Source organism: Pholis gunnellus (genome assembly GCF_910591455.1).
Source record: "Pholis gunnellus genome assembly, chromosome: 2".
NCBI classification, from domain to species: domain Eukaryota; kingdom Metazoa; phylum Chordata; class Actinopteri; order Perciformes; family Pholidae; genus Pholis; species Pholis gunnellus.
The window spans coordinates 5923059-5945256 of record NC_136536.1 but is presented as its reverse complement, the minus strand read 5'-3'; the positions used below and the strand labels follow the sequence as shown (position 1 = coordinate 5945256).

The 22198-nt window shown below is 40.7% G+C and overlaps 2 protein-coding genes across 3 annotated transcripts; both read right to left on the bottom strand.

Moving 5' to 3' along the window:
* Window positions 1-2: 2 nt before the first annotated feature.
* Window positions 3-5671, bottom strand: LOC306708640 (complement receptor type 1-like). Its single transcript, XM_079176514.1, has 11 exons — window positions 5566-5671; window positions 5277-5474; window positions 3600-3699; window positions 3442-3515; window positions 2342-2545; window positions 2055-2249; window positions 1857-1953; window positions 881-954; window positions 616-795; window positions 328-507; window positions 3-238 (listed from the first exon to the last, which is right to left on the bottom strand). Exons 1-11 carry the CDS (start codon window positions 5618-5620, stop codon window positions 213-215), a joined length of 1383 nt encoding a protein of 460 aa, XP_079032640.1. The 5' UTR covers window positions 5621-5671; the 3' UTR covers window positions 3-212.
* Window positions 5672-8315: 2644 nt separating this feature from the next.
* Window positions 8316-19240, bottom strand: LOC306705966 (6-phosphofructo-2-kinase/fructose-2,6-bisphosphatase 2-like). Of its 2 annotated transcripts, none has more exons than XM_079172873.1 (17): window positions 19131-19240; window positions 18249-18425; window positions 17156-17281; window positions 16354-16450; window positions 16188-16251; window positions 16036-16110; window positions 15891-15947; window positions 15658-15782; window positions 15095-15302; window positions 14362-14508; window positions 14177-14281; window positions 13449-13578; window positions 11187-11249; window positions 11036-11100; window positions 9920-10114; window positions 9438-9504; window positions 8316-9351 (listed from the first exon to the last, which is right to left on the bottom strand). In XM_079172873.1, the coding sequence occupies exons 2-16, from the start codon at window positions 18331-18333 to the stop codon at window positions 9454-9456; spliced, it is 1593 nt and encodes a 530-aa protein (XP_079028999.1). In that variant the 5' UTR covers window positions 18334-18425; window positions 19131-19240; the 3' UTR covers window positions 8316-9351; window positions 9438-9453. The 2 variants fall into 2 exon arrangements, with proteins under 2 accessions (XP_079028999.1, XP_079029000.1); XM_079172874.1 differs by having other exon boundaries at window positions 9929-10114.
* Window positions 19241-22198: the final 2958 nt, after the last annotated feature.

The window sequence follows — 22198 nt, the reverse complement described above, 5'->3', positions numbered from 1 at the left end:
TTTCAAACATATTTTAATGTCTGTATAAAGAGTTTATACAAGTCTTATGAGCAAGTAAGAAAATATAGATCATTATTAGTGCATTATTATGGACTACTTTTAGAAAGAAGACATGACGCTTAGGAGACGACCATTTCAATCCTCCGCTGACTGCTGGTCAACGGTTTATTAGGTTGGATTGAAAACTGTAGTTTCCCGTTTTAGCTAACTTATTAGCCCCTCCGGTTGTAACGACGTCCTGAAATAAAAATGTGATCATAATTAATCAAAAGTGTTGTAAAACTAAGAATATGATGTAACTCATACACAAAACAATTGATTACTTACGGGTACATTGAGGGAGGCCAGGTGACCATCGGCCATCACCACCACAGGTAACGGTGCTCGGGCCGGTCTTTGTGTAGCCCGGGATGCACTCTATTGATATAGTCTCCCTGTCTCGATACAGCTTGGATTGAGCTCCCGTCCAGTAGGCGTTTGGCACATTTGGATCTGGACATGTTATTTCTGTGAGAAAAAAAGAACTCAATTTATATTCTAGTCATATCAAAGAAGATAGTGACAGCTCTTTTTTTTTAAATAAATCTTTTTAAGAACTTTATAAGAGTCAAGGACCTTCGCATTTAGGAGGAGGATTACTCCATGTCCCATCCTTGGTGCACCAAATGTTCCTTTGTCCAATAAGGGTTCCCACACGACAATGATAGCGAATCTCAGTCCTGTATGTGTAAGATGGCTCGTGAGGGCTTGTCATCTCTGCATTCGTCACTCCTGGAGGCTCCGCACAGACAACCGCTGGAAGAGATACAGTAGTGTCAGCACGGCTAAAGGAGGACGGAAACTTAAAGGCCACATAAGAAATGATGCAAGATCACCACACCTTCACAGGCAGGAACACGTCCGTCCCAGCCTTTACTCATGCAGTTTCTGGTTGCCCGTCCTACAAGATGATGCCTAGTGACAAAAAAACGAGTTCAGTGAGTTTCAGAGATGGAGAATGCAAAATCTTTTAGTTAAAAAGAGCACAAGTAGAACGGACGTTCTCTTTCAAATCAACAGGTGGACGGCCAATGTTTCAAACATATCAAGTCTCAGCGGCGGCCATTTTTATGTTTACCATAAAAGCAGGCTAACTTATTGCGTTTCTATGGTCAATGAACAGTGCTGAGCACCGTACTTTTGAACTCATCAGATAACCACAGCATATAGTTCAATGTATTTCTATAAGTGTGCCATAAAAAAAAAATAGTATGCCATGAAGAATGGAGTAACATGGTACATCATAAAAAGTCAGTATATCATAAAGAAACGCGGTTGTGGCAGAGTCCTCTCTGGTCTCTCCTGCTCATATGGACTCATCCCTACCAGCGGACGTCCGTTCATGCCTTGGTTTGGTCTTCTTTTGTTTTGGCTGACAACACCCTCACTTCATCATGCTCACACATTCACAGTACTGATGTTACTGACTGACACTTTCACAATTGTTCTCATTTGTTTACTCCATTGTAATAAAAACGTCGTCCATTGTGTCCTTTTCTATATTTGTGATAGCCTAGGAGACCGGTTATGACAAGCATGTCGGAAAAAAAGTCATAAAAAATGAAGAGTATAGTGTGTCAGAAAGATTCCTAAATATTGATAGTAGATTGAAAAAGTCACATTATAGTATTAGTATACTAGTACATGTCAAAACTCAGAAAGGCAGGAAAGACAGAACAATGGCCATTTTCATGTGTTCTGTGAACGTTGAAGCGGGCTAACTCATATTTCTATGCTCATTGCACAGTGCTGAGCGCTTTTGAACAAGTCAAATGACCTCAGCAAACAGCTCAAAGTCTGTTGTACTCTGACTTTACCCCTCATTGCAGACAGCTGTAGCAGTGTCTCCAAACTCCACTCCAGTGTAGGTAAACAGTCCGTTCAGAATCTCTCCTGCAGAGCCACATGCCCTTCCTTTGGAGCATGAAAAAGGTTCAAGTTAAAACGGGTAATACAGAAAAACATTAATACATCTCTAAACTAGGACTGAGAAGGATCATAAAAAAAGTTCTTACGTTCACATTTTAGCAGCAGTGGTGTCCACTTTCCCTCGACACACCTGCGATACCTGCTGCCGCCTGAGGCGACGTATCCGACGTCACACACGTAGTGGACTTTGTCAACACCATTGAAAGAGGTCATCGTGATGTACCTGTCAGCGAGGTTGGCGTTGGACTTGCGGGTGGTGACTGGCACACCGCATCCTTCTGCTGAACAGACCAAAGGGTGAACATATGTGTCACCACTTCTTTTTTAATAAACCACACAAGTGGCTAAAAAAAAAAAGAAAAGAAAGACTCACTTTCTTTATTGGCTGAAGGCAGGCATCGAGGGGGCTGAGGTTGCCACAGGCCGCCGGGTCCACAAGTGATCTGCTGAGGTCCATCCAGCTGGAAACCCCGGCTGCAGGTGAAGGTGACGTAGTCTCCCACTCGGTATACAGAAACATCTCCGATGCTGTTCACAGAGTTGGCCACTGCAGGAGTGGAGCAGGTGGCCTCTCCCTCTGAAGAGATTACAATTATTTTTCTCCAAATTGATGGCACGGTCTGATAAAGACAGTATCTGCACCGCACTATTCCTGCTATGCCTGGAGGTAAATGTATTAGTAGGTAGATTAAGGCCTGGACAGCAGATGGAATCCCAAAACATCCCTATTATATATGACTTTATGAGACTTATTTTCACAACTTTATTGGCATAATGGAGAACATGTAAATGAGGTATTATCTCATCAAATATTTAAACAATTTGCATAAATTCCAGAAAAGAAATCTGAACATTGGACTAAGCCAGGGTTCACGTTCTCGTTTCATTTTGTTGACATATTAGAGTCAAACGTTTTCACAGTGGGAATTTTGGATATCTTTGTATTCGTCCATAAATCACAAAATACTATCATTCCCAATCAAATATTAGGAATAAAAGTTCTATAAATCAGGTTATGAATGATATCTGAACAAACCCCTCTGTAGAAGAAGATTAAAGATTAATTAAAGAGAATTTAACTAATTATAATTAAACCGGGAAGTTTGGCTACTGAAGTGGAGATTTCTCGCTCAAAGAAGTCAGCATGTAAAGATGTGTATTGTAATATTCCATACATTTTGCAAGACAATTCTGAACATTCTAACTAATAGATATTGCCACAAAACTTCCCACGTTGATTACTTACACGAAGCAAATATTTTGTGCATGAGAAGTCTTCTGAAAATGTTTGTTTAAGGGATTAAACAGAAACACCTTAATTGTGCGTCACATTCAGACAGTCGTCACTCACCGTGAACACGACACCGTCCGCATTAGATCGCCTCTTAAGGTGCAGCGCCCACAGTGTGTAAAGAGTATCAATGGGTTTCAGATAGCACGCCTGTGATGACGCTCTAATGCTCGGTTGCTCACCTACACAAGACGGGAATTCACCGGTCCAGCCAGACTTCTTGCATATCATGTAGTCCAATCCTTTCAGAGTGTATCTGTCAACACGGAGATGAACACATCACAAATTCAGAGGCTTATTCTAACAGAGTTTTAAGGATTTCCTTTGAACTTCAACTTACCCCTCTTTGCATTTAGCATAAACCTTCGCCCCGACGAATGAATTCCCTTCATACTGAAACTCCCCATTAGGTAGATCCCCGGCATTGCCACATGATTTCTCTGTCGGAAGAATGAGAAGATTTCACATCGTTTTGTCTCATCCATGGGATTAGTTATAGATAAGTTATATATTAGTTTGTATTGGAGTCTACAGAGATGAGCTTTACAGTAGTATTTTCAAATAGGTTGCTCTTGTTAACAAACACTAAATATGAAATTACATAAAAAGCTAAACTCATCTCCTAATGTTCAAGTGAAGAGAAAACCTCCTAAAATAATAATGGGACATCTCCTTTTGATAAGCTTCCTTATTTTCATTCAGCTCAACAGAAAATGAAGCAAGTTTGCACTTCAAGACAAGTGAATCCTGCAGTCAGACATCAGATACAGTCCAACAGCAATGAACACCACCAAGTTAGTTAAAGATAAACAAAAGTATGAGGAATTTTTAAGATGCTTGTCTCCGTTTGTCTTTCACATTCTAAATATTGTTGTCAAATAGTTTGAGGTTTAAGTACAGTAAAAAGTACAATATTTACTTGTAAAAAGTACAATATTTACCTCTGAGATGTAGTAAAAAGTACAATATTTACCTCTTTAGACATCAAAAGGTAACATTTTTAGAGGCTCCCCTGATTTTTTTATTGCGCAACTGGACTTTTTTTTCATCACAGTGAAGCAGCGTTTTACAAACTATACTTTTTAAATTTAAAACACACTTCACACCTAATTAATATTCATTAGCTACTCTGTTTCAGCCCATTGATTGGTTGGATGAGGTCAGGTGATGTTTTACGCTCCTCCTCGTTAGTATAGTGGACAGTATCTCCGCCTGTCACGCGGAAGACCGGGGTTCGATTCCCCGACGGGGAGTAACACTTTTTTTCTTTTTGTTGTATTTCTACTACTTTATTTATGTATTTTGAGTAAAGAAAAGAACCATAACTCTGCTAAGCCTGTGGTGAAGACTGACAGGAGATTAAACCTGGAGTTACAGACCTGCTTTAGCGGATTGTAGCTAGTTTCCCAGCTTCATTCCCCGAAACGATGCCTCAATTCCGCCTACATGCTGCTCAAACGCTCTGCACGTTTGGAAGAACCCCATTTGGCCTTCAACGTAGTCCTATTTTGTCCCTCTCTGTGATTGAGTTTGACACCCCTGGTTTAACGGATAGGTACTGCAATGTACTAAAGGCTACGTAGGATTGGAAAAGGGTGAATCAGGTCAACAAACTAAGGACTATTTTTTTTATTCAGCATTGTTGAAACGTTGGTCTCGTGGAGTTTTTAAAAAGGCAACAAATGAATCCATTGGGTGCATGAGCATTGATTTAAGACCCATCGATGTGAACCTTTAATCCAACGTAAAGGTTTAGGTAAAATCTGAATAAAAAAGAAACTGCATAAATAAATTGCACAACTAAATTCATTTTCTTTTTGTACCTTGCTAGGCATTCAGACGTTTTTTTAAAAATGTTTTATTGGTTCTTAATTTTCAGTTATCTTATTAATAAATGTGTTGGAATAACACGTAGCTTCCCTCCCATGGCCGCTAGGGGGCTTCGGGGTGTTGATCTGTCATTTAAAATAAAATAAAAACATTTAGCCTCTCTTTAACAGCTAATGAGTGTACTTACTTTCGCATTTTAGAGTCAGCTGGGTCCATTCGCCACCAACACACTGCGCAGCTCGGCCTCCCCTGTATGGAGCGAAGTCCTCTGCGCATTCATAATAAACCTTCTCCCCGCTGAGGAACTTCTGCATGGTCGCATATTTCTTCACTAGGATGGTGTTCGGGTACTCCTTTGGTGCCGAACATTCCTTTGGTACTTGAGCTATTTTTTTTTTTTTTTAGAAGATCAAAGAGTTAAAATATAAATAAATGAGAATCCCAACGTGCGAAATGTGGATTTTACTTGAATTTACCTGAAGCAAGAAAGGCAAAGGATGAAACCAGAAAAATCCACGGGACGTTCCTCATGTTTGTTAGTCCGCGAGGCTCCGTGCAGTGAATAAATCCTCTGAGACAGATTACAAATCAAATGCCAGCAGCAGGCTCGGATCAGGCAATTTATAGAAGAGGGGTGGCTCACCCGGAGCAGCCCAGCGGATCGACATCACACGGAAACAAACACAGGGACACACGCACTGCCACGTTATTCCAACAATCAATATAAACCCAACAAAGCCCATGGTTGCCAAATGGTGATCTGCAATAACTTTAAGGGCTTAACCAATTCAATGTAATCCTAAACAAGCCAAACAAGCAGCTAAACTATTTGGTGTGCAAACGTTTTCCAAAACATTCACATGAATTCAGTATAACAAGTTAGACGTTTATAGATGAAAGCAAGTCAACATTGTTCTAGAGGGGAAATAAAGTCTTATAAACTTAGAGACATCAGATTTCAACCTCACTGCACTTTTACTAATAAAAATCAAATAGACAAATCAAATAAATTAATGTTAATTTCGTCCTTTAGTATTGTTTGTCTAAACCCAGTCTAATAAATATTAAATTCAGGTATTTTTATACATTTTGTAGACCTAATTTAGATCAGCCAGGGCACTAAAAGGAATATGACACAACACAGTTCAACAGCCCTTCAAACAGTCGCTATACATGACCACACAGTTAAATGAACACCTTCCTAAAACTATTTAATAAAATAACTGAACAAAGTTTCACTAAGTGTTTATTTCAAAATGTAATTGTAGATTTGCATTTCCACTCATTTTGAACTTGTCTGTCATTAGTTGTGCACTAATTGAACAGTATGAGACTCTTGACCCGGTCGCAGGGTTTTCAGCCTCTCTGTCTCTGGTTATTTTGAATCAACACAGACCACTGCTTGGTGTCCTTGTGGTGGTTCCTGCAACGTCACAACAGAGATTTGCCAGCGTGGTTTTGAGTCACCGTGACTCTGATTGTACACCCCGGCCGTAATGGTGGAAACAGCAGACAGATCCTTTACATGTATGTCTTTTAAAGTCCTATAAAAGTCATATTATAGTATGCCATAAAAAGTCTTAGAAAAGTCATATTAATTCATAGCATAGTATGCCATAACAATTCTTAATACATCTATAGTTTAGAATGTTATTCAAGATTCAAGACTGAAGACACTTTACTGTCATACAACAGAATTATGGTCTGTAACCTCAACTGAGCAGCAGCAACAGAACAAAAGAAAAATAAGACAATGGAATAGAAACAAACAGATAAAAAATAGATTATAGTTACAGATTATGGATTACATGTAAGCAGTGTCTTTAGATAGTAGCCGCTCCATCTGTGGTACTTAATGTATATTTTATGACAGTGGCTCTCAACCTGGTGGTCAGGAACCCCCAACAAGGTTAATCTATGGGGTCACGAGATGACAAGTCGTGACTTTTCTCTCTCTATTCTTCCCTTTTCGTTGTAACATGCTGGATAATTTTATCCTCTTAAGTCACTAGAAACTTTTCAAACTATCTTAGAGGGGAACACCATTCTTTTGGTTGAACTGAACTCATAGACAAATGTAACCTGCGACCAGACAAGAAGACATCGCTTTGGTTTAAGGGGCCATAAGCCAAAAAGGTTTAGTCGTGTTTTATGAGATCTTCATGTTTTTTTAATGTAAACATCTTAATCTACACAGAATCTGGTAACTATACAGCCATCCGAGGAGTATTTTCATCCAAAGGGACTTGCAGCATGAACATAAAGTTGCTCTAAATAGAAACAGTGTCATCTCATTACAGTCCCTCTGCCTCTGACACATGAAGATGTTTTGACTCCTCACACTAATGATGTAGCGGTCCGGCCTGAGAGTATTAAAACCAAAAGTCAGCTACAGGCCTCTGACCCCAAACCGTCATGGCCTGTTGAGCATCTGGACAGTTAAATTATAGCCATTGTTTAGTCTGTTGGTTTAAGTGACCGTGAGCTGTTTTCTTTTTGTTGAATATCTTTAATCAGTGTGGACTCTACACAGTCAAGGACCATTTCAGGCGTCAAAGCAACTTGCAGATTAAATTCTCTGGAATACGACTGATTGGGACGTTTCCTCCCCCGTTTCCCTGATGTCTCACCCTGCAGTTTATAAAAGTAAATCACATTCATTTAAAGCTTCTTACATCATTTTAAACACTCAGGGAGCAGAGCAAGAATAATCATTTCCAAGACACAACTTAATTGTCATGCCACACAGAGGTTTGTTTGTCCGTATTTTATACAGAACTCAGGAGTGACTCAGTGATAATGTTTGTGACAACTGAACCGTATGTCAGTGTTGGATCAGAAATATTTAGTAAATCATGAGAGCATCATATCATCATTTAAAACCTAATGGACATAGAAATGAGAGTTGCATCATTGTTTTTGTTACAAAAAAGGGACGGTACAACTTCTGTCTCATCCACTTTGAGAAGAAAGAGAAATGTTACGTGCACATTACAACAGTTACATTTAACAGCCCCATTTGACCATAAACACATAATTCAGAAATCTAGATTTGGAAGATGTATACATCTTGTACTGAGAATTCCCTCTTGTTCTTTGAGCAACTGGTGATGTTACTTTGGGGACGTGAAGTTTAGCAAACAGAAAGGCGACTCCCAGTGAGCTCACACACACTTCATCTCCAAACTAAAAGACTTTTCTGAGGCCAAAATAAAGAGAAGTCAACTGCGATAAAATTAACTTTACTAAAGGAAACATGTACGGTACAGTGTTCAACAAGCAGCTCGTTTTAAGACATTCAATCCTATTGTCACAGCCTTGTAGTCCTTTCAATAAAGGCACTTTTTTTCCCCAAATGTTGATTTATTGCTGATATTCTAATCAAAGTCATGTGAACAGATGTTACCCATGTGGTTACTATGAAGCTAGTAATTACCATACAGTGTATTCGATTGATTTACTTTTTAGCTATGAAGAATTAAAATGCATAAGAATTCAGGAGCACTTTGTGTTTGAAATATTTGCATCAGTTTCATGGAACTCAAATGTCCTCAGCTTGACATCGACACAGTGAACAGCTGAATATAGTAAAGCTGGTATTTGAGTGGAAGGCAAAACACAAATGAAGAGAAGAGCAGAATAATTGTCACAGAGGAAATAAGCACAGTAGCTGCTTCAATGTTTTTTCACAAGGCAAGACGAAACATTTCATTACTTTTTACAGCCCGTGTCTGCCTACTGCAAGCTTAATAAGCTTTAAATTACACTACAAAATTAAATTATTACTACATCTTGTCAGGCCGCCCGAGGAAGGACGCACGTCACCTGGGAATGTTGAAAAGGTAACTTCAAGAAAAGAATGTGAGGACAAACTAAGGCTGTACATGGCTTCCTTTAAGAGAGGCAGTCTCTTACAATACAACTAAAAAGAGGTGTAAAATTCACAATCAACATGTTCTACATCTAATACAGCATAAGATGACTGTAGACTACAGTATGTGGAGTGTACAAGGGTCTTCTACTTCCTCTACATTCTATATCTGAGCTGGATCGCAGCCTTGACATGAAGGCTTTTGTGCAAAGGCGTTGAGTTCATGTATGTATGTGCACACTAACACACACACACACACACAACCTATCCAACAAAAAAACAAAGAGATAACACATGGTTACACAGATACAGTGTTTAAGAATGTAATGGGGGGGGGGGGCATGTTACTGCTGGTCTTCAGAACTGGAGATGCATCCATGTGGAGAAAAGCCTGGAGTAAATGGCAGAACAAAGATGTGAGATATTCGAGGTGGAGATCACAGATGTTCCACGTGATAAACAAGAGGTTGAAAATACCTCTTTCTGTGGTTCTTTAAATCCGGTCGCCTGTGACTGCTGCACCGAAACCGTTCACAGAGTCCTGCTGCAGGACAGAAAAAGGGGGAAGGCAGAAAGCGTTAAGAAAAACACCAAACCAGGAGACTGAGGCGTTTGTTTTGACTGGCAGCGACTGAACTTGAGCTAATAGTAAAATCTGAGGTCACCAGCTGGAGTGAAACACTCCCTGTCTGTCCATTTATTCAGTTTATGAGCTACAGAACATTTAAGAGAGGTCACTTCGTGAGGCAACACGGACAAAAATCACATCCAAGATGTGTGTGAAGGCCACTTTGTTATTCAATACAACTAAACATAAAGAGTTATACTTCTCTGTTGATAAACTAAAATGTATTTTACTATTCATCGTTCCCTTACTGCTGTTTCATAGCTCCTTAGTTTTCCTATTTATTCATTTACTGTTTCCTCCATTTACAACATCTTTAAAATGATATACTCACTGCACTGACCTCGCTTTGTAGCATCTCTGCCCCCTCGGATGCCTCAGAGAACTGCATGCTGGGTAAAGTAGGAGGCTGGGACATGCGAGCGTGTGAAGGGTTGCCCACGCTGTACAGGCGCGGCCGTTTAATCTGGTCTTGGCTGGACAACGGGGTGAAGCTGTTTCGTCGGATGAACGCTGGCGGCACAGCATTCTGGGTAGTGAAGAGCAGACAGACAAGGTGGGCTGATTAACACATGTGTTTTTGTGTGTGTTGTACCAATTAAACCTCTCCTACTGAAGCTCTGAAGTCACTGTGTTCTGTGGAAGTGACTGCTGGAGAGCCAGGAGAGAAAAACAACCACTGAGACAAACAGCCATGAATACAAAGACCATTGTTATTTTGGTCTCAGCAGACCGGATATTTCTCAGCCCATTTAACAAGAGCTTTCTCAGTTAACGTGTTTATGTGTTAACACCCACTCTGTCTAGGACTCTTGGATTTCAACAGTCGTCACTCATCAGAGACAAACTCTACGACCGGGGAGCAGATATGAAGCGGGCGGATTAGGAAATAAAGACAAAAAGCCTCTGAAAGTGTCGTTGGGATTCCCGGGATAAACACAGATCACTAATGAACATGCAGTTCCCTGTCGGGGGATGGAGTTTGAAAAGTCCAGAGGCCAGATGTATGAATGATACAAAAACATGTACACAGCATGAAGCATGCCCACAGCGTCGGCACTGACCGTGAACTGCAACATCACTGGTTCGAGTAAATAGCCAAAAAAAGACTTTAAAAATCTAAATTCCTTGTGAGGCACAAGCATCTTTCTATATGACCGGAGGAACCAGACAGCCTGGCTCTGTCTGAAGCTAACAAAAGACATTTATGAAACACGTTCTTAATATATCTGATGGAAGGACTTTTGAGGTAAAGACTCCTGGAAGTTGTATAATGTTGGTTTGATCTAAATAAAGCCGTAGTCAGTTTGTATAGTCATGATGTAGGGGGTGACTGGTTCGACTGGCTGCACGCACGAGAAACGTGCATTACTGAACTCGACTGACAACTTGAGACAAACGTCACAGTGTGTTTATGACAGAACTTAATTAAAAAACTTCACGAGCTTACTAATGGTCTGTCCCTGTGAGTGTTGACAGCCTCAACCTTCAGGTCAAACATGTCCACCGTACAACCTAGAAGAGGGGAGACAGGAGAACAATACGTCACAACCCAACAGAGGAGGACGTTCAGTCGACTTGTGAACAGTGAAGGGACTTACCGTACGCAACAGGGGTGAGTTTTAGGACAGTGTGCAGGGGACACTTCAAGTAGGGCAGATCATCTGTGCCAAGAAAAGAAAGAAAAAAACACGAGACTCTGTTTTTAGGTCATGTTTGTGTTTCGGATGCGTGGAGCTGTATTTAGACTGCAGTGCTACTTGTCCCATACGGGGGTGCAGTGGGATGATATGCCAGTCAGAGCTGCACCCACACTGTTTGGTCTCTGCAGTCATCACGCTGTGGCGGAGATGATGCAGCCACTTCCTCTGCTGACTGACGAAACCTCATCCCTAATTATGGATTTGATATTGAGCAGCATGTTCCACTCCACCCACCCAGTTATTACTCAGGGCTGTTACGTACAATTATCTTATAAGAACAATGCCATCCAAAAGCCTGAGTCCACTATCAAGAACTCTCTTGAGTGCAACCCTGTAACTTCACTAGTTTTAAACAAAACTCCAAAAAGGCAAAATAGAGGTTAGTGTTTCTGATCCGGTCAGGATTTCTGACAGCGTGGAACGCGACAGCATTGTGAGCTTGACGAGTGATCCTCATTCGGTGGGAGGCTACCTGCCCTCCCTCGTTCAAACAGTGGATCAATGAGATCTTAATGTGTCTTCAAATAGAGAAACTGAGATTCATTTTAAGTGGATAACTTGAAAAGAGGAACAAAATCTGAAATCTCTTTAGTGAATACGTGGAGAATCTGTCCCTTCCAGCATTCTGCATTTCCTTTCTTTGTCTTTTCTAGTGTACAAAACTGTCTGGACATCAGTAAAATTGGAGGAGTCATCATTTCTGAGTCTCTCTTTTAGAGCGTCACGGAGTCTTTTGACACACAGTCAAAGTGTATGTTTGAGGTCATGATTCAGTGCCTGATTAATATCATTGTCTTGCTTTAATATGAATCATCTCCACACAACTTTAAGCAAGAGTGGAGTCTGAATATTGTAGACTATCCATTAATGTGTATCTGTTGATGTAGCTCAGGATTAGTCCAAAGTTTGATGAACCTATAAACAAGACGAGTCTGTAACTGTTTACGGTAACAGTTCTTTGTTTGGGTCGAGCCAAACGCTTTGAGTTATCTTTGCGCTGCATTTGAAGAAACCCGACGGTGGCGTCCTCTTGTGGCGACATCAGAGAATACACTGTGTCAGACTGTGTTTCTTTTTTTTTCCTTTTCTTTTTTTAAATTATTTATCGCAAGACAAGAGACCAAGAGGACGACAAGAACAGTGGGATACAAGCCAGCAAACATCATATAGTCAGTGTATGGGAGAACGGTGCGTGTGCGTGTGTGTGTGTGTGTGTCCTTGAGCCTTTTGAGATGGGAAAACAAAAAACAAAAAAACAAACAGGAAAGTACATAAATAAGGGCAAATTACATAAATTATAAAATAATAACGTCCGGAAAAAGAAAAGGCTTTTAACGTAAACAAAGTCAGGGGCAGTATCGCCCCGACCACTGGCAGCAAACCACGACCCAAAGGTCAATAATAATAATACTAAATACATAAAAATATATATATACTTATACAAATGTTATATTAATAGGATAGGTGGTGTCACGTTTGAAAAAAACGTGGTGATGGATGACCAGATGGAGTGGTGTTCTGGAGGAGGTTAGATTTTCCATTGAAATATACTCTATCATTAAATTTCTCCAGTGTGTGATGTGTGTGTTATTCCTTGATTTCCAGTTCATGAGGTCAGACTGTGTTTCTAAAATATGTTTCCTTACCATCCTCTGTCAAAATGCTGCTGAAACATTTACAGCCATGATCTATTTCATTGGAACCACCCACAGGTAAATCACTACTGCGATTACAGATCTAATTACTGAGAGGGTCCGTTTTAAACAGCTGTGGTCTGGAGCTTCGGGCGGAGAAACGCCAACTAACAGCAGCCTGTCAAAGGCCAAATTACAACCAACCAAAAGAGCCGAAGCTTGTGTAGAGACTACTAGACTGGTGCGACTGTGCTTGTGCATCCACTTTGGATGAGTCTTGGTCAGTCGTGACATTTCAATGTCACTAAATGTTGTGGCGTTGAATGTGTTCTCAGGGGAACAATGTGATCTTCAATTTCTTCAATAAGCCCTTTTGTTAAAGAGGAGTTGAGTAGAATGATCATACAAGTTTTAGATAAATGATAAAAACAGCTGTAAGCAGAGACTCAGCAGTTTACTGTAAATATGTTTCTATAATGTGAGGCTTTGTCTCGGCTCGTGTCATGTTTCGGTTTCTGCTTGTTACCTGCGCTCTTGTCCAGGAAATAGGCGAGCAAACAGCGCATGACGGCCTGGTGACAGATGACCAGCACGTTGCCCTGTCGCTCCAGCTCCATGATGACCGGCTCCAGACGCTGAACCAGGTCCTGGTAGGACTAGAGCCAAAAAGGTACATCAAAGTTTAATTCAGCTTTTATTGAAGATCATTCTCCAGTTTATTATTAAAAAAAGAGTTACCGCCTTGTGGTCGTGTGTCTCCACCGACCAGTCAACGTGAGTAAGAGTCATAACAGTGACTGATCATAGGTTTCACTTCCTCCACTGACAACTATATTTATAATCATATCTAAAAAACTATGTTTTTTCAGATGGAGGTCTCTAGAGCGAAACCTCATTAAATGGTCAAAAATCAATCAATTACAACGTTTACGTCCAAAATGTCATCATTTTATCCTCTGCATAATTAGCCCATACATTCTTGAGTTGTGGCCAAAAACCTTTGACCACTAAAACCACTAATAGTCATTCCTTGAGTCCAGGTGGAGGTTAGTGCCAAATGTGCAGAAATCCCCTCCAGGCGTTCCTGAGATAACGCATTCACGAGAACGAGAACGACGACTAAACCGATAAACATAAAGCCTCCGGCCACGGCTGTCGCCGGTGCAGAGGCCCAAAGAAACATGATGGGCTAAAGCGTAACAGACTCTAATCCGTCAGGTTCGAGAAAGATAACGATAAAGAGAAGGCTGTTACCTCTCCTCCCGGATAGCGGTAATGGTACTTGTCCTGGCTCCTCATGGCGAACTCCTCTGGGTACGTTTCCTCAATAATCTCATAGGACATTTCTTCACACACTCCCTGAAACACAAAGCAGGCTAATAAAACACACGTTCTCACAGTGAACGCCTGTCTCTTCAGTTATACATGAGGGCACCTACAGCATCTATTTCATTGAGGATCTTCCACTGCTCGTAGGGAACTCCCAGCTCCTCCGCCGTCTGAATGGTGCGTCTCAGCTGGCTCGTCCAAACCTTCAGGTCTGACAGATGGTGCTCTTGAACAAAACCCTTCAGTGCTGCTGAAAACTGACAGGAGGACATACGAAAGAGACGTTTATGCTGGAGAAGAGACACCCAAACACAAAACAGAAGTTAGAAATATTCTCTTCCTCTTACTGGTTTTATGCTAAAACAAATAGTTTACAATGTGTTTACAATGTGTTGTTGTATGACTTTCAAAAGCTTCTCAAGTTGTTCTGGACAGTATATTAAAGGACTAGCTTGACATTTTGGCACAAACGCTTATTATCTTTCTTCCTCAGAGTTATATGAGAAGACTGACACCGCTCTCATATCTGTCCAATAAATATGAAGCTACAGCCAGCAGCCAGTTAGCTTAGCTTAGCACAATGACTGGAAACAGGGGGAAACAGCTAGCTAACTGACACACTCTGTCTCTTTTGTTTTGATGCGTAAAAAAAGAAAAGAGCCAGAGTAGCCGTTTCCTGTCTTTACTAATAAAAGCTGCTGCTTCATATTTAAAAAAATACATATAAAAATGGTATCATAATTAATTAAGTGCGCTTCCAAAAATGTCAAACACTTCCTTTTGGAGATGCGGCTTTCTTTACCCAGTGTACAAATGTAAGAGCGGGATGAATTGTTAGAGCACCTGTCTCCCTCTCTCTGACAGCTCAGAGTCTCCCCCGATGAGTCCCTCCACGTTGTGATGGCTCTCTCCGTGCCGACAGAGGTAGATAGAGTGGGAGTGTACGTGGATGTTCATGAGGTAGTACACTATTTTACTTTGGATGTAGTCCTGCACCTTGTTGACCAAGAAACGACGGCCGACATTGATGACCTGGATGAAGGAGAGGTTCCTGCGTGTCAGAGAGAAAAGAGGACAACGGAAAGTGAGTCAGTGCGGTATCTCAAGACTCGAAGGGCGAAGGGATATCTGGTACTTTTGGTGTCGTCCGAATATCCTGATATTTCTTTAGGAATCTTTTTTCTTTAGTACTTTAGGATTTATCGTATACCAGCTCCTCAAATCACAACCCATTAAATAATAGACGATAACCAACAAGATTTTAAATTAGCTCCTGTTTCCACCTGGTGGACGGTGTGTTCTGTTCTGTTCTTACCCCCATAAAGAGAAATCATCTACAAGGCCAACACAAGGAAACTACTGAGGACAGTTAGCCATAAAAGACTTTCCGCTTGAAGCTTTCTTACTTGTCGTGTGCGTCCGGATCCAAAGGTTTGTAGGTCACTTTATAACATTCTATTCGCTTCAGAAAATCCTCCATGACGCTTTCTCTGTCCCTCTCAGGGTAATCTGGGCTGGACACCTTCACGTCCTTTTGTGAGAGAAACATGTGTAGAGATGATGCACCACAACATCCAACGAGGACGAAACTGTGCTTGTAACTTTCAAAAACAAAAAGAATCATAAAAGCATCATTTACCAGGATATTTGTCGCGATGACGTCGGGATCGTCACATATTGATTCGACAAAAAACACCTAACAAAAGGCGTTAATCATTAGAAATTCAGAATTCACGTGAAGATACACTGACTCTAAATGGTGAAATCATGAACATAACTCTGACCTTGTATGAATTATCCTGAGCAAAACTAAGGATGAGCTCCCTCCTCTCTCTGGTGGTGTTGGTGGCGTCAAACACCTGACAGACAACACAAGATGTTCAGCCCAAATCAATTCATATCCATAAACAATAGATTGAGTGTTTTGTGTCCTTACAGCGATCTGGCCTCCCTCATTCAGATAGGCCTTGACATCCTCCAGGGCCACTAGAGCACACTGCCTGTGGAAGCATAATCAATACAGTGATCAGGAAGTCAAAAGGGAAAGGATTGAATGTATGCCACCAAATTGGGTCAACGCGAAGAGAAGCTTTCCTACTCACTTTCTAATTTCCATTGCTTCTTTATTGTCATGTCTGAAGAAGTCGTAGGACTTGTACGACTGCACTGCCTCTCTTCTATAGACGCCAAGGTTAAATACTGCAGAGGGAACAGAGAGAGAGAAAGAGAGCCAGAAAAAGAGAATGCAAAGTCAGTGACAAGGATTACTTTATGGCTGCGTCGAGGCGGTGGCTTTCATCTCAACCGAGTCTGCCAAACCAGTTCTCCTGCATTCCATTCATGTGAAACCATAATCCTACAACTGCAGACTGAGCCAGCTGAAAGGGGGTGGTGACATGTACTGAACTATAAATTCACAAAGGATTGCCTTAAGCATAACATTTTCAGATAAGTAATCGGTTGTTTTTTTTATGTATGCTATGTTTAGACAGAAAAGTCAAACCAAGATCTCTTCTTCCTGGTCAAGATGGCAGCAGTTTCACATCAAAACAATTCCACATGTTAGGACACAAACAATACAAAAAGAGAAACACAAAAGAAACGGCAAAAGAGGAGACGCTCACAGGTCATACCAGCGGTATCCACCTGAGTCATGTTTCCGGGCAGCTTATACAAGAACTTTAAAGGTATCGTCCCGGGTGGTTAAAAATAGAAAGCAGTGCATCATGGTGCCACCCTGATTCAAGTTAGATGCACGTCTGCACTGCACCTTCCAAAAATAACATACAGCGACTGGTATTTCACAGGGCTCACTGAGGCTCTGAATCCAATCCTAACTGGGTTTTTTTTTTTATTGTTTGCATTGCCTGTGGACGGATCAAACATTACAACATACGTACTGACCCTTCGTTGGCACTCCAATCCAGTTGAGGTAGCGTGTCAGCTTCTTGGACATGTAGGTTTTCCCTCGAGCGGGCAACCCAATCATCACTATCACAGTTGGAGAGTTGGTCATGTAGGAGGCCCAAGCTGCAGTTTGCACACACACACAGACACACACACACACAAAAACACAACCAGAGGTGTTAGTTATTAAGCATTCAAGGGTATAAACTGTTTAACAATTGCCCTCATCGTTACTTTAAACTTGCCCCTGAAATGTCCCGTTTATAACAATAATAGGGTTGATATGCATATTGTACACACACTAATGTGCAGTACACACTGGCAGCAAGGAGAGGGTGAAGGTTGTGAGATAATCCAATGTCACCCCTGCCGTGTTCATCTACCTGCTTAGTGTAACATTTCCGTCATACCATCGTCGTCTCTTGACTGCTGGTTAATGTTTCTCATAGTCCGGCTGCTAAGCGACCCGGTTTAGTATTCCAGTGTAACCTTGAGGGCCGGGACACGAAATGGAAAATACTTCTAACAGATTGTTTTTTTTCCTCTGTTTTCTTTCAGTGTCCACAACAGACAGTCCTCAGCTCAGGGGAAACAAATCTATCAAAACAAAGACGTGACGAGACTCGTCTTACCTCTAGATTGTACGAACATGTCTACAAGTATGGAGCAGGCAGAATAGTTCTGTACATTTCACTTCCCTGGTTAAAGATTCATCAAAGTCTGAAGTTAAAATGAAGCCGAGCTTAGTGACATTTTCACCAGCTGAATCTGAATGTCGACTTTGCACATTGCAGTGTTGCTGTGCTTCAAAAAGGAACAGTATGTGTTGCAGTACCTGCTTTTACAAATACACCCACACACTGTATACATAGCAATAATGTCAAAAGGTATGTCAAAGTTGACATTTAACAATCAGTGCCTGCCGAGACCTTATCACCTCTCTTTACTCGTGGCCAACAGAGCAGGAAACGTGATTTAAAAAGTTCACAATTTACACAGCCCGCTGAGAGTACGTTATATTGAATACTGTAAGGTGCATTAATACAGAAACAGGCCTCAGGTAATGCGTCAACAGAAACAGACCACTCACAGCACTTCTTCTCATTGGCTCTGGTCTTTTTGGCCTCTGCTGAGCCGTCGGGAGCAGCTGCAGGTCTCTGCTGCCTGCCGGCCATGATCGGTCTGGTCGTGTGTCCTTGCGGTCCTGTTCTCGGCTGGTCTGGGGATGGCGAGCTCTGGTCACTGTTCAGATGAGGTCAGCATCTCTCTGTTGACGACAGGACTTTGCTGTATCATATCAGCATTAGGTGATAGTGCTGTCATATGTTAAAGGACGCTGAAGAGGAACTCACCAGCGCTTCAATCACTAGTTTATTATTAAATTAGTTTATCTAGAGACAAGACAAGTTCACCGCTTCCAATTGTGACGCTTTAGCAAAGAATTAGCTGGTGACAGCTTTGCAAATGTGAAGAACTGCCTGCTCTCTGGATTAAGTGGTGCAACATCAGTTTCCTTAACGACTTATCTGTTATTTTGTAAAACTATTTGATCCATAAAATGTCAGAAAATAGTGGGAAAATCACAATTCCCTGAAAGCAAATATCCACAATGGAAGCGGTCGAGCCAGTGAATTATTGACATTGTTGGCATTGTAAACTGTAGCTCACGTGGGAATCTACCAGAGTTGTCATTGTTGTTATTTAATTAAGTTATTAGTTGTAACACATATATTCATATACTCTCCTCCTGCCCTGATACTATCAGAAGTATGATGAGCAACTGGTTCGTGTACAAGCTGGGTTTAATTTGGTAAATAGTTCTACGTGACATCACATACAGTAGAGCTGTATTCACACTGTACCTAACGTGCACTGCGGTCAAGTTCATCACCTCCGCTTTTATGTTGTTTAAAAAGACAAAACAAAACGTTGCAGCGCAACGGGGACGAAAACTCAAAATGTTTAAACTTACCACAAACGAGCTGCCGAGTAATATTTGCTTATTTTTCTTTTGTTACAATGCTGCTGTCAGTTGGCTTCCACCGTCACTGGACGGTTCCTTCTTCTTCTTCTCGGATGTTTTAGGCTCCTCCTCCTCGGTGTCTACCGGAAGTTCACAGATGTCATTCATTCTGTCACCGGAGCAGCTTCCGGTTGGGCTTTCCAAAATAAAATATTGAAAAGACAGCTCCCCTTGAATACTTTGGAAATTTTGAATAACAAATACATGTAGCATAAATAATTAGTATATAGTCAATTGACACATGTTTTAACACTTTCTAGTCTGAAGAAGTATTGAGCACCTTTTTAAAACGTCGTCATACAGGTACATACAGATAAATACATTACATTTGACCTCTTCATTTAACCCATCCTACTGTAAGTAGGAGCAGTAGGTTTCAAAGTGCCAGAGGGTTCAGTGTCTTGATCAAGGACATTTGGAAGACATGAGGGGCTTGGGATCGAACCACCGACCCACTCTATCCTCTGAGCTATAACTTAAGCACTTAGCAATAGCACGGTATACAAATGCTCCATTACAAGTTAATGTGGTTAAGTGGTTAGCATTGCAGCGAAAGTATCAGAAGTTAAAGTAGTCTATGCAAAGTGGAACCATTCAGAGTGTTTCTGATTCATTAACGCGAAAGCATAATTTAACCATTACTAAGATACTCAGATAGTGGAGTAAACAATATTTAAAAATGTAATGAAGTGGCAGTATAAAGTAGCATAACATGTACCTCAGAATAGTACTGAAGCACACGAATAGTACTTGACTAAATAAAGTTAGATTCTGCCACTATTTATATGCGTATTTATATGCTTTTTAACACACTGTTCATGTCTTTAGTCATTGATAATTAAACATTATTACAGCTCTATTAAACTGTGTGATAAGTAAGTAAACTGAGGATGCAGTTGTGGATACTTTAGAACAACTTACATTTGTTGAAAAATACAAAAGAAATACTTATAAACTATATAGTAAGTGTTTATCTACCTGCAAAACTGCAAAATAAGCAATGTTGCTGTAATTGTATTCCTGTCGATATGTTTACATGTTTGCAGTAGTATGTGCAGGGAAACCTCACAACCACCACTGATTGACTTTGATTGGATATTTATCAATAAGCTACGGCTAAAATTACATTGTTCAATGAAAACATTTAAACCCTTTCACAGTTAGAATTTTGATGCACTGAGAAATATCCCAAATTCTCATTTTGATTATAACTTTTTTAAATACTGTGTATATTCTGTGAACGATGATTGATCTGATGTCACCGTAATTATATGGTTTTATTTTTTAAGGCAGTCTTGTTTTGGTCATCTTCAGCTGACTCAATGCACCCCTGCTCAAGAGTCTTTATTGCTCATTCATCATTAAATCCTGTGCGAGGCGCTGTGGTCAGTAGCAGATCCATTGAGCTATTTGTTTATACGGTCAGTAGCTGTGACATGAGCGTGACAGCAGCCTACCATGTTCATTACAGAAGAATACTAAATTTAGATAGTTCATGCTATGTTAATCATGTTTGGAAGTTTTATCAGATGTAGAAAGGGAGTTATCACTTTACCTGCAATTTAACTAACCTTCCTCGTTTTTTCCCACCTTTTGTATTAAGCGCTGCATTGTGAATTCACTCACTTATATATATTTTGTATGGCAACGTCAAAAGGCCGTGGACCTACAGCAGGCTAGCTCCCACACAAAAAATGACAGCATGTAGAAGGACACTATCACATATATAGTCCAGGTGGAGCTACTTTCATTTCTGGATTAAATGTCTATCAAATACCTGGTGCTCAAACCTCCACCGCTCTGGGATGCTGTTGAGGAGATGAGGATCAAGTCTAATGTGTTGTCACCAGGAGGTGAGGTGAGTGGACGAGCAGAGGGCTTGTTCAGGGATGCAGTCCGGGTGGAGGTGAGGTAAGCACTGTTTGTATGACAGCAGTTCTTGTGTGCTTATTTATTCCGTGTTGAATGGGGTTCACATCAGAACTATGTGCACAAGCCAGTCAACATGTTTTACATCAAACTGAGAAAGACATTTTTGTTTACGGACCTTGTCTGTGCACGGGAGCATTGTCATGTTGAAACAGGGGAGGGCCCTCAACAAACTGTTGGCACAAAGTAAGAAGAAGAACACCATTGTCTAAATATGTGGCATTAAATGAGATCTATTCAACATTCTGAACATTAAAGGCAGGGTTGATAATGTTAAGAAACTAGCGAGGTTAAGTATTTCAGTATTTCTAACTCTTTTATAATGAAAGTCGCCAGCAACTAAATCCAAAAGTTGCTCAAACTAGCAAGAAACTGGGACTAGTTTACACTGACATGCTGTTAGCGCCGTTAGCTTTGAGACGCTCGCGGTCGACATGTTGAGAGCTGTTGAGAGGCAATCAAAATGCTCCCAATCTCAGATCTTGCACCTGTCTCACTTAATTAAAGCTAAGATATCTAGACAAACATCCCCAAACTGAAAGTACAGTGTGGACCGCAGTATCCACATACCTTTGGTCACATAGTGCATATATCTATGTAGTTATATTGCTGTCATTACTACGAAGAGTATAACGTGTATGACCACTTACTAAGGTGGACCAAATGAAGGTGTTTTGCTGACCCTTGTTTTATTGTAAGTTATAAAACAATGACACTTTGGGATCACAAAGAGAGGTTTTCTGGACAGTATTTCTGTGCTCCAGGTCCAAGAACAACAATTAATAGAATTGAGGTGATTAGTTTAAACATATAAGAGGAAAAACATACATGCATTCCCAAATGAAGTGGCATTCTTCTTTAATTGTACAGATTATTTCATACAGAAAATATGCCACGTAACTCATTGCAATCACAATTCTTTATTCTCTGAAAAGAAACTATCCTCACAGTGTCTAACTAATACACCATAACATTAAACAACCCCTCGCCTGTAAGATATGTGCTTGTTTTGTAAAATAATGTTCGTCAGTACAAGATAATCTGGATCTACATAGTTTTTGCTTATTTTCCTAGCTGGATCTCTGAGA

What these genes read in the sequence shown, in the direction of transcription:
- LOC306708640 (XM_079176514.1), bottom strand. Translation starts at nt 5,620, where the DNA reads ATGAGGAACGTCCCGTGGATTTTTCTGGTTTCATCCTTTGCCTTTCTT. An exon ending in TGAATTCCCGTCTTGTGTAG is followed by an intron (nt 2,546 to 3,441) that starts GTGAGCAACCGA and finishes TAATCTCTTCAG; the next exon opens with AGGGAGAGGCCACCTGCTCC. An exon ending in ACGTGTTCCTGCCTGTGAAG is followed by an intron (nt 796 to 880) that starts GTGTGGTGATCT and finishes TATCTCTTCCAG; the next exon opens with CGGTTGTCTGTGCGGAGCCT.
- LOC306705966 (XM_079172873.1), bottom strand. Translation starts at nt 18,333, where the DNA reads ATGGCCGGCAGGCAGCAGAGACCTGCAGCTGCTCCCGACGGCTCAGCA. An exon ending in GAAGCAATGGAAATTAGAAA is followed by an intron (nt 16,252 to 16,353) that starts GTGAGTAGGAAA and finishes ATGCTTCCACAG; the next exon opens with GCAGTGTGCTCTAGTGGCCC. An exon ending in TCATCGCGACAAATATCCTG is followed by an intron (nt 15,783 to 15,890) that starts GTAAATGATGCT and finishes CTCTCACAAAAG; the next exon opens with GACGTGAAGGTGTCCAGCCC.